Raw genomic sequence first — 18,897 nt, forward strand, 5'->3', positions numbered from 1 at the left:
CCGGGGACACAGTACCTCCAACAAGTCTCTAGTTGCCTCTGCAGTAATGATGGATACCGGAACCACGTTTCTCACCGCCCAGGATGCCAAGGCCTCAGTTATCCGCTTTGCAGCAGGATGACTGCTGTGATATTTCATCTTCCTCGCAAAGGACTGTTGGACAGTCAATTGCTTGGTGGAAGTAGTAAAAGTGGTCTTACGAGTACGACTTCCCCTCTGGGATGACCATCGACTCCCAGCAGCAACAACAGCAGCGCCAGCAGCAGTAGGCGTTACACGCAAGGATGCATCGGAGGAATCCCAGGCAGAAGATGACTCGTCAGAATTGCCAGTGACATGGCCTGCAGGACTATTGACATTCCTGGGGAAGGAGGAAATTGACACTGAGGGAGTTGGTGGGGTGGTTTGCGTGAGCTTGGTTACAAGAAGAAGAGATTTACTGGTCAGTGGACTGCTTCCGCTGTCGCCCAAAGTTTTTGAACTTGTCACTGACTTATGATGAATGCGCTGCAGGTGACGTATAAGGGAGGATGTTCCGAGGTGGTTAACGTCCTTACCCCTACTTATTACAGCTTGACAAAGGCAACACACGGCTTGACAAATGTTGTCCGCATTTCTGTTGAAATACTTCCACACCGAAGAGCTGATTTTTTTGGTATTTTCACCAGGCATGTCAATGGCCCTATTCCTCCCACGGACAACAGGTGTCTCCCCGGGTGCCTGACTTAAACAAACCACCTCACCATCAGAATCCTCCTGGTCAATTTCCTCCCCAGCGCCAGCAACACCCATATCCTCCTCATCCTGGTGTACTTCAACACTGACATCTTCAATCTGACTATCAGGAACTGGACTGCTGGTGCTCCTTCCAGCACTTGCAGGGGGCGTGCAAATGGTGGAAGGCGCATGCTCTTCACGTCCAGTGTTGGGAAGGTCAGGCATCGCAAACGACACAATTGGACTCTCCTTGTGGATTTGTGATTTCGAAGAACGCACAGTTCTTTGCTGTGCTTTTGCCAGCTTAAGTCTTTTCATTTTTCTAGCGAGAGGCTGAGTGCTTCCATCCTCATGTGAAGCTGAACCACTAGCCATGAACATAGGCCAGGGCCTCAGCCGTTCCTTGCCACTCCGTGTGGTAAATGGCATATTGGCAAGTTTACGCTTCTCCTCCGACAATTTTATTTTAGATTTTTGAGTCCTTTTTTTACTGATATTTGGTGTTTTGGATTTTACATGCTCTGTACTATGACATTGGGCATCGGCCTTGGCAGACGACATTGCTGGCATTTCATCGTCTCGGCCATGACTAGTGGCAGCAGCTTCAGCACGAGGTGGAAGTCGATCTTGATCTTTCCCTATTTTTGGAACCTCAACATTTTTGTTCTCCATATTTTAATAGGCACAACTAAAAGGCACCTCAGGTAAACAATGGAGATGGATGGATACTAGTATACTTATGGATTGACGAGCGACTGCCGACACAGAGGTAGCTACAGCCGTGGACTACCGTACTGCGTCTGCTGCTAATATAGACTGGATGATAATGATATAAAAAATATATATATATATCACTACTTCAGCCGGACAGGTATATATTATATAATGACGGACCTGCTGGACACTGTCAGCTCAGCACTGCAGACTCCTAAAGTAAGCTACTAGTAGTATCAAGAAGATAGAAAAAAAGAAAACACCACAGGTAGGTGGTATACAATTATGGATGGACTAGCGACTGCCGACACAGAGGTAGCTACAGCCGTGGACTACCGTACTGCGTCTGCTGCTAATATAGACTGGATGATAATGATATAAAAAATATATATATATATCACTACTGCAGCCGGACAGGTATATATTATATAATGACGGACCTGCTGGACACTGTCAGCTCAGCACTGCAGACTCCTAAAGTAAGCTACTAGTAGTATCAAGAAGATAGAAAAAAAAAAACACCACAGGTAGGTGGTATACAATTATGGATGGACTAGCGACTGCCGACACAGAGGTAGCTACAGCCGTGGACTACCGTACTGCGTCTGCTGTTAATATAGACTGGATGATAATGATATAAAAAATATATATATATATATATATCACTACTGCAGCCGGACAGGTATATATTATATAATGACGGACCTGCTGAACACTGTCAGCTCAGCACTGCAGACTCCTAAAGTAAGCTACTAGTAGTATCAAGAAGATAGAAAAAAAAAAAAAACACCACAGGTAGGTGGTATACAATTATGGATGGACTAGCGACTGCCGACACAGAGGTAGCTACAGCCGTGGACTACCGTACTGCGTCTGCTGCTAATATAGACTGGATGATAATGAGATATAAAATATATATATATCACTACTGCAGCCGGACAGGTATATATTATATAATGACGGACCTGCTGGACACTGTCAGCTCAGCACTGCAGACTCCTAAAGTAAGCTACTAGTATCAAGAAGATAGATAGAAAAAAAAAAACAACACCACGGGTAGGTGGTATACAATTATGGATGGACGAGCGACTGCCGACACAGAGGTAGCTACAGCCGTGGACTACCGTACTGCGTCTGCTGCAGTGCTAATATAGACTGGATGATAATGATATAAAAAAATATATATATATCACTACTGCAGCCGGACAGGTATATATTATATAATGACGGACCTGCTGGACACTGTCAGCAGAATGCGTTTATAGAATAAAAACACCACACGACGAGTGTTTAACTTTTTCAGGCAGACAATCACAATATACTGGTGGTCAGTGGTCACTGGTCAGTCACACTGGCACTGGCAGTGGCACTCTGGCAGCAAAAGTGTGCACTGTTAAAATATGTACTCCTGCTATAACTGCTCCCCAGTCTCCCCCACAATTAAGCTGTGTGAGCAGTGAGCACTCAGCAGCACAGTCAGATATACAGTATTACATAGATGATGCAGCACACTGAGGGCACACTGAGGCTGAGCATAGATATGGTATGTGACTGTGTCACACTGTGTATCGTTTTTTTTCAGGCAGAGAACGGATTAATTAAACTGGTGGTCACTGGTCACACTATCAGCAAGTAGTACTCCGTCCTAATATGCTCCCCAAAATTAGTAAATCAAGTGTCTCTACTCTCTACTACTCTCTAGTCTACTCTAAACGGAGAGGACGCCAGCCACGTCCTCTCCCTATCAATCTCAATGCACGTGTGAAAATGGCGGCGACGCGCGGCTCCTTATATAGAATCCGAGTCTCGCGATAGAATACGAGCCTCGCGAGAATCCGACAGCGGGATGATGACGTTCGGGCGCGCTCGGGTTAGCCGAGCAAGGCGGGAAGATCCGAGTCTGCCTCGGACCCGTGTAAAAAGCGTGAAGTTCGGGGGGGTTCTCATCACTAGTCGGAAGTGGTGGTTTTGTCTCACAAGAGCTTTGTTTGATCTTTCATGTGGATAGAGAGGAATTGAGAACTCTGTTAGTAGTTCTGCCAAGAGTGGTTTCTGGGTTTCGCAGAAATTGGCCTATTTTGATGCCGGTGGTTTCTTAGGCATTAGCTGATTCAAATTCTCTCAATGTAGCCAGGGATTTGAATATTTAGGTCGCCAGTTTGGCTCAGATTGGAGAAACAGGAGCTCTGTTGTCTGGTATGTTCCCAGCATGGGGTGGGTGACTGTGTTATGCAGTCGGTTACTCGCTGGATCTGTGATGAAATTTGGCATGTTCGTTCTACGGATGGATTGTCGTCACCAAAGTCGGTGGAGGCTCATTATACTGGGAAGATGGGCTCTTCTTGGGCGGATGCCCGAGGAGTCTCGGCGGTTCAACTTTGCCGAGTGGATACTTGGTCGGGTTCAAACGCTTTTGCTATGCTCTACACGTTTGATACCCTGGTTAAGGGGGACCTTTTGTTTGCTCAATCGGTGCTGCAGAGTCGTCCGCACTCTCCCGCCCGTTCTGGAGCTTTGGTATTGACCCCATGGTCCTTTTGGAGTCCCCAGCATCCTCTAGGACGTATGAGAAAATAGGATTTTAGTACCTACCGGTAAATCCTTTTCTCTTAATCCGTAGAGGATGCTGGGCGCCCGTCCCAGTGCGTACTGTGTCTGCAGTTATTGCTTTTGGTTACACTATAGTGGTGTTTCTTCTCTGTCAGACTGTTGCTGGCGAGGTTCATGCTATGGCATGCGGTGTCTTATTATTGGTTGTGTTGGCACACAGGTTGTGTTACATATTCTCTCAGCATGTGGCTGGGTCTTTTTCATGCCATAGGCTGGTTTTCTATTGAATGCCACGTTCTGCGGTATGTTCGTGGTGTGAGCTGGTACAGTATGACACTCACCGTGTTTATAAATTCTTTCCTCGAAATGTCCATCTCTCCTGGGCACAGTTTCTAACTGAGGTCTGGAGGAGGGGCATAGAGGGAGGAGCCAGTCCACACCCAGTTTAAGTCTTTATAGTGTGCCCAAGCTCCTGCGGATCCGTCTATACCCCATGGTCCTTTTGGAGTCCCCAGCATCCTCTACGGACTAAGAGAAAAGGATTTACCAGTAGGTACTAAAATCCGATTATAAATAATATTAGTGGCTCCTAATAGACAAACCAAGTAGATAATTCCTTCTAATATAAATAGATATGCTATTAGCAACAAAAAAAACACACAAAAAAACATGTTTTTAACATTTTTTATTAGATTCCGCCACCAAAATGAGGCGGACTGAAATTGACAAAATGACTTTCGAAAAGCACTGTTGTCGAATCGACATTCTTCAATTGAATATACTTTTGTCGAAAAGCCGCATTTTTATCATTGCAGACATGTCGAATTTGACAACTGTCGAATTTCAAAAAGTCGAATCTGAAACGGCCGTTTTTTTGTTGAAAAGCACTGTATTGCATTGTCGAATTTTTTTTTTTGTGTCAAACGCCCCGTTTTTCGACATTTGCGGCAATTCGACCGCAATTGTATATACCCCTATGTGTTTTAAATACAGTTTTTAAATGATAAACTATAGACCAATTGATCATTTTAAATGGATACTCTATCTGCTGATATATGAGAGCAAGGCTCTGATCACACCTGAATTGAGATTAGACACACCTGCCTGTGCTAATTACAAAGACAGGATATAAAAGACTGAAAGTATTGCTCAGAGAAATATACTCTGCCTCTTGATAAAGCCGCCCCGGTGTGCGGAGAAACGCGTTGAGGGCACAGAGAGAGGGACCGCTGATACCTGTAGTGCCCACAGAAGAAGATACCACCTCCAACAGCTGATGGTCCACCAATGGCCGGTAAATTTGAAATTAACATCGTGGGGAGACTACACCATCTGTTCCTCCCCACTCCGGTTAAGTCCAGACACTGTGCTGCTGATACAAACTTCACCCGTGCTGGGAGTATGAGACAGCGGCTTTGCGTATTCGTATTGCACCGCACGACGGGGAACAGAACACAACAGACCGCGCCGCTAACAGCTACTCACCCGTGCAAAGGGTGATACGGAGCGGGTCTGCAATATCACCTTTGTGTCGCAAGGACAACCAACATTGGTGCAGTGAGTACTAATTACCATCAAAAATATATTAATGCAAACTCACTTTGTCGATACAGCGGGATAAAGTGGATGGACATTTACCATATAGAGTTCATCCTGGTTCAGGACATATTCTTGTATAAATTTTATCAGCTGGAAGATTTATTCTCATTCACACTGTGGGCTGCTAATCTAACATAAGGGACTGACAAAACTATCTTGAGAGTCTCCTATTTATAAGGATCAGCGTTTTCCTTTTAAACTGATTTTATCAGTGATACCTTTGTTCACACTCATTGTGTATATTATCTATATTAGAGATACCTATCAGTATATGTCTTGGTCTATATTACTGTTTTTATTGTTTTTATTTTTCTTGTGTGTAATAAACAGTGGTTTTTAGTATTCTTTGGTTGCATCATTGGACTGAGCGCCTACCTGGTATTTCTTACATTTGTCTCTTTGCTTGAGGAGGCTGGCTACCCCCCTCTCCAGGTGGCTGCTTATCCTAGGGTGTACACCAACACAGACCTGCCCAGCACCAACAAACCTTGTTTTTTCTTGTTTTTATGCAGCATGATTAGACCTGTTCTGCTGCTGCTGTAGTGGTATTTACCAAAGAGAAAAGTTCTCCATAGGGAATTTGTACTATTTCTGCATGTGGGGAAAAGTGTTTTTTGCAGATCACACAAATTGGCGCAGAGGAAATGCTGCTTATAGAAAATATTGATCCAATTGGATGTCACCTCCTAATCCAAATTATTGTAAACAAAAGATAAGAACGGGATAGGATCAATAATTTCATTAAGCGCATGAAAAATGAAAAAATTATGACAATGTTCAATCGCTTTCCTATTGGAATGGGTGAAAGTTTTATATTTTGCGTACCCCCACTCAACCTGTTAGGGAGTGTATAAAACACATCAAGGTATCTTTGTTCTTCTAAACACAAACTCTGGATATTCACAGTCTCAATATCTAAAAGATAAACCTGGGTATCGTACCCCAAAATGTATAAATGTGGTGGCAGACTGCTGTGCGAGTAGCCTTTTTTTCCAACAGTGACAAATATGGACTTTTTATGTTTGATGTAATTTTTAAACATCTGATTTTTATTGAATTGTTTTTACCACCACATTTATACATTTGTATGCTGCTGGTAATGTTTCGCATGTTCCCTTGAGGAACTAATAAATTGTTAAAACTTTTTTTGGAGACTACAAGTTTTTTGGTTTGGGCTGTCGAACCTGTTGCATGGAAGGACCTAGCAAAGATACCTTGATGGGAATTATGCTGCTTACCTACCTGTGAGTTGTGGTACGCCCATAAGATATATTGAACCACTTTAAAGATATATTTACGAGAGTTACCACACTGTGTGAGTTGGGGACTGCAAGCTTTTTGGTTTGGGCTGTCAAACCTGTTGCATGGAAGGGCCCAGTAAAGATACCTTGATGGGAATTACGCTGTTTACCTACCTGTGAGTTGTGGTGATCCTGAGACAGGAGCATACATCAGGAACTACACCTTGAAACAAAAGGGAAAAGAAACCTTGATAGGAGTTCACATATCCACAGCTGTGTGAGTTGGGGTACGATACCCAGGTTTATCTTTTAGATATTGAGACTGTGAATATCCAGAGTTCGTGTTTAGAAGAACAAAGATACCTTGATGTGTTTTATACACCCCCTAACAGCGTGAGTGGGGGTATGCAAAATATAAAACTTTCACCCATTCCAATAGGAAAGTGATTGAACATTGTCATAATTTTTTCATTTTTCATGCGCTTAATTAAATTATTGATCCTATCCCGTTCTTATCTTTTATTTCTGCATGTGTTTTAGGTAACAGAAGATACAAAGAGCCAGGGCAATCTATGGCTGCTGATTGTTATTTTTAGCTTTTGTTTGCCACATTTTATAAAGGAGAAATCTGCCTAAACAGTGGATACAGGGGCCTCTGCCAGATATGAGGCATTCTCTTTCTCACACCTGACACAATCTCTTTAGAGTTAGTCACCAGTGTGGGTTGTGCCCAGGAAATCTGTGAGGTTACTGTAATTATTGGTGATATGCGCAGCAGCACATCACCGATAGTTGGATAACCCTTTTCAAGAGCCCTGATTGGGCAGCTGTTGTACTCGGAGCTCTTTATGCAGAAAAGTACTTGAATATCAATTTTCTGATAGTAGGATATACTATTCATGAGATACTTGGTAACTTCTCTCACACATGGCCGATGCACATGGTCCTGCAAAATAAGGGGGGAAAAGTGTTATCCTGATTTCACCCAAATATAAAATGAAGTGTATGTCTGCATTTTACTTTACTGACTAAACTTACTGGATTCTAAGGATAATATTACAGCAACAACCTTTGCTAATTGAGCTAAATTAATAAGTTGTCTGCGCACTAATTATCATAAAACCTCAGATCCTTTCCTTTATCCCACAGGTTCTCAAACTCTGTCCTCAGGACTTCACACGGTGTATGTTTTGCAGGTCTCCTCTCAGAATCACAAGTGAAATAATTAGCTCCACCTGTGGACCTTTTAAAGTGTGTGTCAGTGAGTAATGAATACACCTGTGCACCTGCTGGGTTACCTGCAAAACATGCACTGTGTGGGGTCCTGAGGACCGAGTTTGAGAACCTGTGCTTTATCCAGTTGTCACCAGAGGCGCCACGTTTTTTATTCCTTTTGTAATTTTTAGTTTGTTCTCTTTACAGGATGTAGTTATGTGACCGGCGGTCAAACTAGTTGCGTTTGCTCCTGCCGGGATCCCGCCTTCGGTATGGCGAGACCGGTGGGCACGCATACCTAACCCCTCTTTACTTATAAGTTTGTTTTGCTTTTTCTTTTGACGTCACATGTCATGCGGTCATTACCACCAGATTGTTACCACGACAGCTAGATGTAGTTGCTATTACTAACACTGATATATGTAAAACGTTGTGGTGATAGAGGTGGGCTTTGTGTATGCGATTCAGTAAATTATGAAACTTAATTACACGTTTCTTGCAAGCTAAGGCTACAAGTCTGTAGTCTGGTTTTAGTTACAGTTTCTATTACACAATGACCCTCAATGTCTAATTTGCTTAGAAGTCTTGGGAAAAATTTTCTGTGTATTGTATTGCAGGATTTCTGCTGCTCACAGAGCGATCGCTGCTTTAAATCTAAGCAAACTGACTAGATTGCTTTGATTTTAAGCAGCGATCACTCCGTGTGTACCCTCACAGCGATAGCGATGCGCAGCCCCGTGCATCGCTATCGCTGGGCTGGTGAGGCCAATCTAGCAGGTCGCTCACATCACCCGCTGGTCTTTAATTAAAGATTTTCTGCTTAATTGTATAAACACTGTTTTGCTCTTGTGCCAGTGTTCCAGATTAGTGGAGCCCCAATCCACATCCCCTGGAATAGTTTACTTCGCTCCCCATGCTTTAGGCAAGGTGCCTCGCTCCACTACCGCTGTGCTTGGCACAGGTTACTCTTACCAATCGTCCACGTGGATGATAATATATGAAACAGTTGAAAAAAATGCAAAAACAAATTCATGTCGACCATTTGTACCTGCTGACCATTTGGTGTCGACCTTTTAACTGTCGACCTATCAAATCGAATACCAGTTTCTGTAATGCTAATTATTACAAGGTCATCTCCTCCCAATATTATTGAGATTTAAATTCTAGCCCAATTTTGAGTAAACTGTATTTTAATCACTTCTCTTATTACCCATGTACCTGTCTTCCAGGTACTTTAATGAAGGAACAGTGCTAACACATTATGCAGATGTACTTGCTGTGCTGATGAGATTGAGGCAACTGTGTTGTCATCCCCATCTTGTTTCAAGCAGAGTGTCTTCCAGTTCTCTCACAGGTAAGAAGGTGCTATGACTACATTCAGCAGGTTACCGGTTATGTATATATAAATGTGTTAATATGTAAATATTGTGATATTTTAGAGAATTTAGATTATGTATATTGTATTGTTTATCTTTTTAAATCCTCATGTGACATGCACTATAGGGCTTATTTCTATATAATTGCATTTGACTGTGACTATTGGACAATCGATTTTTTTGAGCACCAGGTGGCGCTGTCACATGTTATACATTTGAGTGTATGAAGGCCTGTTGTGTATAGAACTCTGCCAGTAGTGGTCTAGAAACAGAAATAACAAGGTATCTGATATAGTCCTTAAACTTAGCGAGCGCAAAAAATACAGTTGAAAGGGGGTTTATTTTGTGGTGTTACCCTATTTTGACATAAATGACAAAAGAAAATCCTAATCAATGTCTTAATGATACATTTTGATTTATTTACTGGATATAGAAGTGTCCACGTGCACCTGTCCTCAAATCACTCCAAAGAGCCCCATTTGGCACTCCATGGACTTTTATGGCTTAAGGTCCATACACATTAGACGATGTCGCTCTGTGAGCGACGTCGTCTTAATGTTTCCCCCTCCCGGGCCGGCCGGTCGGCGGCCGACTGTACACATTGAGCGGTATGACCTCTCATATTGCTCAGTGACGTCATGCCTCCGCCAGCCCTGCATGCAGGTCGTGGACGACAGTCCAGATCCTGCATGCATGCCCTACCGACAGCGACGATCGTTGCGGGGCCGCGCATCGGTCGTCGCTGCGGCATACGCACTTGACGATAAAATGAGCAACGTCGCTCAAGGAGGGGGAAAATGAGCGACGTCGCTCAAGGAGGGGGGAAATGAGCGCCGTCACTCATTTTATCGTTAAGTGTGTATGGTCCTTTAGCCGCACCATACCATTTAGTCTTAAAATCTGTCTTAATGTGTTATACTGACCCTACGTACTTAGTACACTTATTATCAACTTAGTACACTATTGGCAAATGAAGACACAAAATTTAGGAAAAAGTACCTTATCTGGATAAAGCAGAAAACAAAGTTTCTACGGTATAGGATGTCCATCTTTTGAATTTTTACCCAGATCACTTTTTCCTGAATTTTGTGTTTTCACTGACATCTAGCCTCCCTGCACGTTAAACAGCCCTTCTAGTCATGCCATGCTATGGCGTGACTTGGTAGCTCTGAGTGTATTTTTGTGCAACTTTTTCCATTAAAATGCGTCTTGTTCGCAAAACAATGCACGCAAGCAGACACTGCTGATTAAAGTATGCGCCATGCCTAGTGTCTGTGTGCACCTATGGCTATACCTGCATACAAAATGCAACGCTACGGTGTTTTCCTACAAAACACTAACGTAGCATTTTGTATGCAGATAGAGCCACAGTCGCGCACAGAATATAGGCATTTTGCCTATCATTTTAATCAGCAGAGTCTGCTTGTGTGTATTTTTCACATAGCGATGTGAATAAAATACATTTTCAGCAAATAAAGATGCCCAACGCTAACAGAGTGGCACAGGACCTATCAGCTCACTCACACCAGGCATTTCCCGCTACATGGCGTATTGAGGCAAGCTGTATGCGGGCACATCTGTATTGTGTTTAGGATTAGTATTTTTAGTGGCAAAGGAATTGGTAAAAAGCAGTATCAATAGTGCGAGTCCTCATATACAGTACAAGTGACTCACATCATTGCATTGTTATGCATAATATACTACTTTATACCAATTCTTTTCTCACAGAAATGCTAATCTGTAGTACAGTACTTAGTACACTATTAGTGACTTAGGTTCCCATGGGAGTCACACCAGGTGTATATCGTCATATGGTGCAAAAATTATAGGCGTACATCTGTAGGTCTTCCACTGACTATGACATAATGCCATCTAAGGATTGTTCAACAAAATCTTCTCATCTCCAAATTTGTTTTTGCCCCTTGCTTGGATCCCTCTGTTGCTCACACTCCCAGAACGTGTCCGTTAGATGTCCGGAATACATACGTACAGGTGTCCTCATAAACCTAGTCTCAACACGCAGTGAGACACCTGGCCCGAGAGCTAATGGGTGGTCCTTGGATTTAGCGCAACAGATAAATGCTATTCATATCGTAGGACTAAAACATCACATCTAATGTACCTAATTTAAAAAATACTGATTTTTTTTTTCTTTGCTTGTAACTCCTCAGCAAGCTCAACTCCAGAAGACTTGCGCGAGAAGCTTGTAAACAACATAAAGCAGGTTGTGAGCTCTGGCTCCGATGTAGAATGTGCTATCTGTCTGGACTCTCTGAACATGCCAGTGATAACCCGCTGTGCTCATGTCTATTGTAAGCCATGCATTTGTCAGGTCATTCACATTGAGCATGTAAGTGGTTTTTCTTTTAATTAGTCTCTCTCATTACTAAACTGCTTTGTTACGGCACGCTATACCCTGTAATATGGCTCTGTACATTTTTCTCCAGCCAAATGCCAAGTGCCCTCTGTGCAGAGGTGAGCTACGCCTGGAACACTTGCTGGATTGCCCTGAGGAAGACTCGAACTCTAGTGAGAATCAAAAAACAGATGGAAAGTGGCTGTCCAGTTCCAAAGTAAGACATCCAGAGGAAGGCAAACTTACACTAACAATAATTGGTAGTTTTTATTTTTTATACACATTTTAATTAATTTCTTTCTTTTCAGATAAACGCTCTAATGCATGCATTAACAGAACAGAGTAATAAAGACCCTTGCGTTAAAAGTATCATCGTGTCACAGTTCACCACATTCTTATCAATGATAGAAACCGCTCTTGGGTAAGAATACACCAAACACCTTTCTCTGTAATAATTTGATATTGAAGTTCTTTTTTTTTCCTCTAGCATCCATAAGGGATATTGGGGTGACTTAGTACGATGGGGTATCGATGGGGTCCAAAGGAGCCGGTGCACTTTAAATTTCTTCAACTGGGTGTGCTGGCTCCTCCCCTCTATACCCCCTCCCACAGGCAGTTTAGAAAAAAGTGCCCTCATGAGAGGATGCACACTCTGAAGCTCCGGAGAGTTTTCTTCAATTTCTTTTCAATCTTTATTATTTTCGGTATGCTTTTTGGCATCCTTGCGAGGTGTCAGAGCCGCTTCCCCGCTGCAGGACCACCGTCCTGAGAGGTTGTTGTACAGCGGGGCACTGCGCTTTGGCGGTCACAATCGCAGCACGCCGCACACCCCTAACAGCAGCCTGAAGGTGACATCAGTGGTGAGTACAAACCGGGGGGCCCGCTAGGGGGGTCAGAACGCAGGCGCAGCATACGCTGGGGCTTTACAAGCGGACTCAGGAGCGGTGGGGGGTCGACTCAAGAATTTCAGCGCGCAGTGGGCTTGCTCACAGGTGGACCCCTGGATCCTGCAGGTAGTATCTCAGGGTTACAGGTTGGAATTCGAGAAGTCTCCCCCTCGCCGGTTCCTAAAGTCTGCTTTGCCAACGTCTCCCTCAGACAGGGCGACGGTATTGGAAGCCATTCACAAGCTGTTTTCTCAGCAGGTGATAGTCAAGGTACCCCTCCTACAACAGGGAAAGGGGTATTACTCCACGCTATTTGTGGTACCGAAGCCGGACGGCTCGGTAAGACCTATTCTAAATCTGAAATCTTTGAACCTGTACATACAAAAATTCTTTTTTTTGCAAATAGATTTTTATTGAAATTTCAAATGGACGGAAACAGGAAGTTGCAAATACATTACAATAGCTTCTAGTACCGTCAGAGATACATCATCTGGAGATACTCAACACCGTGTATAATAAAAAGACCCATAGAGGGGGATATCCCCTTTCCGCAGACGTATCATCTCTCCAGAGAAAGAGAAATATATAAAGCATAAAGGAGTAAGAGCCATACACGTTTCATGAGTTACAACTTCGTGAAGCAAAAAAGGGGGGGGGGGGGAGTAGAAGTAGGAGAGGAAAGAGGAGTAGCGAGAGACAGAGAAAAAGATAGAGGGATAATGAGTAGTGTCACTCTCAGTGTAGAGGAGGAGAAAGAAAGATGGCGTAGAGAGGCAATGTTTAGGAAGGGGGGGGGGGGGGGGTTTCTCTTCCTGTCCTAAGGGACTTAAACCATGACTTATAACATATGGCTACTGGAGGTAAAAAGGAGGGGTTTCTCTTAAAGAGAAGATTTGTAATGGGTTGACGCTTTGTATTCCAGCCATGGACTCCAAGTAGCAATGAAGGAGGTGTTTCTCATTTCCAGAGACAGAATGAGGTCTTCCATTGCCATGTAGTGGTCTAATCGGGCGGTCCATTCTTTCATAGTGGGGGACGTTGTTGATTTCCAGTGAACTGGGATCACTGCCTTAGAGGCACTCAAAATATGGCGAAGTAGTGATTTCTTGAGATGATATCTAGGTGTACGCGTGAGATTTAATAACCAAAAACTAGGGCTAAAGGGTAAGTCCTCACCGAGGATAATGCTAGCTGTCTCCACCACCTTGCGCCAATACGGTTGCAAGAGAGAGCATTCCCACCATATGTGTAGTGGGGTGCCTACTACTGTCCCGCATCTCCAGCACGTGTTGGGTACTCCAGGATAGATTTTCGCAAGGATATTTGGGCATCTATACCACCTTGTAAGTACTTTGTAGTGAGTCTCCAAGACTAGCACATTGGTAGTTAGTGAGAAAGTATTTTTATAGATACCTTCCCAATCATCTGTGGACACCGAACCCCCTAGGTCCAACTCCCAATCCCTGACAAATTTCGGTTGGGAAGAAAATCTATGGTTCAAGATCCACTTGTAAAACGTGGAAAGAGTGTGCCTAGGGTATGTGTGGGAGAGGCACATCTGCTCAAATAGAGTCCGTGCTCGTATACCCTTTCCAGAAGAGCAAAAAGTCTGTAGGTAATGTTTAATTTGGAGATATCTCCAGATTTCTTTATTGGGTAGATTCCATTTAGTTTGCAGTTCGGGAAAAGGTATTATACCAGATGAGTCCAGCAGTTGATTAGTTCTCAGGATGCCCCTTTCCTGCCATGAATAGAACGACAGGGAGTGGCATCCTGGGGGAAACTCAGGATTCCCAAACAGCGGTGAGAGTGGGGAAGGATGTGCTGAAACATGTGGGAGGGAGCGTAAGAGACGCCAACACGAAAAGATGGGACCAGCTAGTGGGTGCAATACCTGGGGGACTTTAGAAAGCCAGGGGGAGTCCGAGCTAAGAGAGGGAAGAGAGGCCAGTTCAATGTCTACCCATTGTTTCCTGTGGAGTTCACTACTCCACTCCATGACCCTCGTAAGGAGTACTGCATGGTAATAGGATAAAAAGTGGGGAAGCTGGAGACCTCCTTGATGTTTCCGTCTAAAGAGAATCTCATGCTTAAATCGGGGTTTTCGCCCCGCCCAAATGTAGTCTCTGATCTTTCGTTGTAGTAAGAGGAACCATGCTCGAGGAATAGTAACAGGCAGAGTTTGTAATAGGTAGAGAATTCTAGGTAAAATATTCATTTTGATTACTGCTATTCTCCCTATCCATGAAATTTTTTTCCCACCCCATTTGGAGAGATCAGATTGAAGTTTTGATAGGAGTGGGGGGAAATTCAATTGGTAAATTTGGGAAAGATCCCTGTGTAGGATTATTCCTAAATATTTTAATTGTGATGGGTGCCATGCAAAGGGCGAGATAGATTGTATTACTTGGAGGCTGGTCTGGTCTAGTGTTAAATTCATTGCTGTAGATTTTGATAAATTAATTTTAAAATTGGAGAGAGTTCCAAAACGCTTGAACTCTTTAAGAAGGTTGGGTATAGAGGTCAAAGGATTGGAGATCACTGCAAGGAGGTCATCTGCAAACAGGGCAAGCTTGTACTCCGTCCTCCCCACCTGTAGCCCTGTGATGTTAACATTCTGGCGAATGGCCCTCGCCAGGGCCTCCATGCAAAGCACAAAAATAAGTGGTGACAGAGGACACCCCTGGCGAGTGCCGTTCCGTATCTGGAACGGGTCCGATAGTTCGCCATTGATACGAACGCGAGCAGTGGGATCAGAGTACAGGGCCCTAATTCTCTGGAGGCCTATACATACAAAAATTCAAGTTCAAGATGGAGTCACTCAGAGCAGTGATAGCGAATCTGGAAGAAGGGGACTTTATGGTGTCCCTGGACATCAAGGATGCTTACCTGCATGTCCCAATTTGCCCTTCACACCAAGGGTACCTCAGGTTCGTGGTGCAAAACTGTCATTATCAGTTTCAGACGCTGCCGTTTGGATTGTCCACGGCACCTCGGGTCTTTACCAAGGTAATGGCCGAGATGATGTTTCTTCTGCGAAGAAAAGGCGTATTAATTATCCCTTACTTGGACGATCTCCTGATAAGGGCAAGGTCCAGAGAACAGCTGGAAGACGTAGTAGCACTAACCCAAGTAGTGCTGCAACAGCACGGGTGGATTCTGAATTTTCCAAAATCTCAATTGAACCCGACGACACGTCTGCTGTTCCTGGGAATGATTCTGGACACTGTTCAGAAAAAGGTGTTTCTTCCGGAGGAGAAAGCCAGGGAGTTATCCGAACTTGTCAGGAACCTCCTAAAACCAGGAAAAGTGTCTGTGCATCAATGCACAAGAGTCCTGGGAAAGATGGTGGCTTCTTACGAAGCGATTCCATTCGGCAGATTCCACGCACAAACTTTTCAGTGGGATCTGCTGGACAAATGGTCCGGATCGCATCTGCAGATGCATCAGCGGATAACCTTATCGCCACGGACAAGGGTGTCTCTTCTGTGGTGGTTGCAGAGTGCTCATCTGTTAGAGGGCCGCAGATTCGGCATACAGGACTGGGTCCTGGTGACCACGGATGCCAGTCTGAGAGGCTGGGGAGCGGTCACACAGGGAAGAAACTTCCAGGGAGTATGGTCAAGCCTGGAGATGTCTCTTCACATAAATATACTGGAGCTAAGAGCGATTTACAATGCTCTAAGCCTGGCAAAACCCCTGCTTCAGGGTCAGCCGGTGTTGATCCAGTCGGACAACATCACGGCAGTCGCCCACGTAAACAGACAGGGCGGCACAAGAAGCAGGAGAGCAATGGCAGAAGCTGCAAGGATTCTTCGCTGGGCGGAAGATCATGTGATAGCACTGTCAGCAGTGTTCATTCCGGGAGTGGACAACTGGGAAGCAGACTTCCTCAGCAGACACGATCTACACCCGGGAGAGTGGGGACTTCATCCAGAAGTCTTCCACATGATTGTGAACCGTTGGGAAAAACCAAAGGTGGATATGATGGCGTCTCGCCTCAACAAAAAACTGGACAGGTATTGCGCCAGGTCAAGAGACCCTCAGGCAATAGCTGTGGACGCTCTGGTAACACCGTGGGTGTTCCAGTCAGTGTATGCGTTTCCTCCTCTGCCTCTCATACCAAAAGTACTGAGAATTATACGGCAAAGGGGAGTAAGAACGATACTCGTGGCTCCGGATTGGCCAAGAAGAACTTGGTACCCGGAACTTCAGGAGATGCTCACGGTAGATCCGTGGCCTCTACCTCTAAGACGGGACCTGCTTCAGCAGGGACCGTGTCTATTCCAAGACTTACCGCGGCTGCGTTTGACGGCATGGCGGTTGAACGCCGAATTCTAAGGGAAAAAGGCATTCCGGAAGAGGTCATTCCTACACTGGTAAAAGCCAGGAAGGAGGTGACTGCAGAACATTATCACCGCATTTGGAGAAAATATGTTGCGTGGTGTGAGGCCAGGAAGGCCCCCACGGAGGAATTTCAACTGGGTCGATTCCTACATTTCCTGCAAACAGGATTGTCTATGGGCCTCAAATTGGGGTCCATTAAGGTTCAAATTTCGGCCCTGTCGATTTTCTTCCAGAAAGAATTGGCTTCAGTTCCTGAAGTCCAGACTTTTGTAAAAGGAGTACTACATATACAGCCCCCGGTTGTGCCCCCAGTGGCTCCGTGGGACCTTAATGTAGTTTTGGTTGAAATATCTTACGTGGAAAGTAACCATGCTACTGGCCCTGGCTTCAGCCAGGAGAGTATCAGAATTGGCGGCTTTATCGTATAAAAGCCCATATCTGATTTTCCATTCGGACAGGGCAGAACTGCGGACGCGTCCTCAGTTTCTGCCTAAGGTGGTGTCAGCGTTTCACCTGAACCAGCCTATTGTGGTGCCTGCGGCTACTAGCGATTTGGAGGATTCCAAGTTGCTGGACGTTGTCCGGGCATTGAAAATATATATTTCAAGGACGGCTGGAGTCAGAAAATCTGACTCGCTGTTTATACTGTATGCACCCAACAAGCTGGGTGCTCCTGCTTCTAAGCAGACGATTGCTCGTTGGATTTGTAGCACAATTCAACTTGCACATTCTGTGGCAGGCCTGCCACAGCCTAAATCTGTCAAGGCCCATTCCACAAGGAAGGTGGGCTCATCCTGGGCGGCTGCCCGAGGGGTCTCGGCATTACAACTCTGCCGAGCAGCTACGTGGTCGGGGGAGAACACGTTTGTAAAATTCTACAAATTTGATACCCTGGCTAAAGAGGACCTGGAGTTCTCTCATTCGGTGCTGCAGAGTCATCCGCACTCTCCCGCCCGTTTGGGAGCTTTGGTATAATCCCCATGGTCCTGACGGAGTCCCAGCATCCACTAGGACGTCAGAGAAAATAAGATTTTACTTACCGATAAATCTATTTCTCGTAGTCCGTAGTGGATGCTGGGCGCCCATCCCAAGTGCGGATTGTCTGCAATACTTGTACATAGTTATTGTTACAAAAAAATCGGGTTGTTATTGTTGTGAGCCGTCTGTTCAGAGGCTCCTACGTTTGTCATACTGTTAACTGGGTTCAGATCACAAGTTGTACGGTGTGATTGGTGTGGCTGGTATGAGTCTTACCCGGGATTCAAAATCCTTCCTTATTGTGTACGCTCGTCCGGGCACAGTATCCTAACTGAGGCTTGGAGGAGGGTCATAGGGGGAGGAGCCAGTGCACACCACCTGATCCTAAAGCTTTATTTTTGTGCCCTGTCTCCTGCGGAGCCGCTAATCCCCATGGTCCTGACGGAGTCCCAGCATCCACTACGGACTACGAGAAATAGATTTATCGGTAAGTAAAATCTTATTATTTGCTTCTGAAGGCAGGAAATTTTGTGAAGAACCCCCGGCCTTTCCAAGAAGGCGGTGCTGCCGGCCCCGGGTTCCTTCACCATGGAAGAGCCTGGGGATCGGAAGATAGAGACTGCACTGAAGTCTATCTGCACAGCAGCGGGTGTGTCTCAAAGACCGGTCATTGCAGGTTGCTGGATGTCTCATGCCTGGGCAACTCAGACTCAGGAGGGCCTCTCGGGGGATATTCCCCTGGTTATTACAGTAACTCTCCTAAAGCACATTCAGGACACCGCACGGGTTCTGTGCGACTCTCTCAAGGAGATAGGCAATGTTAATGCCAGGACCACTGCTATGGCAGTGTCGGCGTGCATGGCTTTGTCGTTGCCTCAATGGATAGCGGACGCAGAATTCAAGCGCATTGTCGAGGC

The 18,897-nt window shown here is 44.9% G+C and overlaps 1 protein-coding gene across 1 annotated transcript in view; it reads left to right on the forward strand.

Annotated features, from left to right (window-relative positions):
• Nucleotides 1–18,897, forward strand: part of HLTF (helicase like transcription factor) — a 479,436-nt gene that overhangs the window by 433,666 nt on the left and 26,873 nt on the right. Inside the window, exons 18-21 of the mRNA XM_063915956.1 lie at nucleotides 9,266–9,390; nucleotides 11,584–11,762; nucleotides 11,860–11,985; nucleotides 12,077–12,189. Of these exons, the coding sequence (XP_063772026.1) occupies nucleotides 9,266–9,390; nucleotides 11,584–11,762; nucleotides 11,860–11,985; nucleotides 12,077–12,189 (543 nt within the window). The remainder of the gene's footprint in view (nucleotides 1–9,265; nucleotides 9,391–11,583; nucleotides 11,763–11,859; nucleotides 11,986–12,076; nucleotides 12,190–18,897) is intronic.

The sequence above is a fragment of the Pseudophryne corroboree genome, chromosome 4, assembly GCF_028390025.1.
Source record: "Pseudophryne corroboree isolate aPseCor3 chromosome 4, aPseCor3.hap2, whole genome shotgun sequence".
NCBI lineage: Eukaryota > Metazoa > Chordata > Amphibia > Anura > Myobatrachidae > Pseudophryne > Pseudophryne corroboree.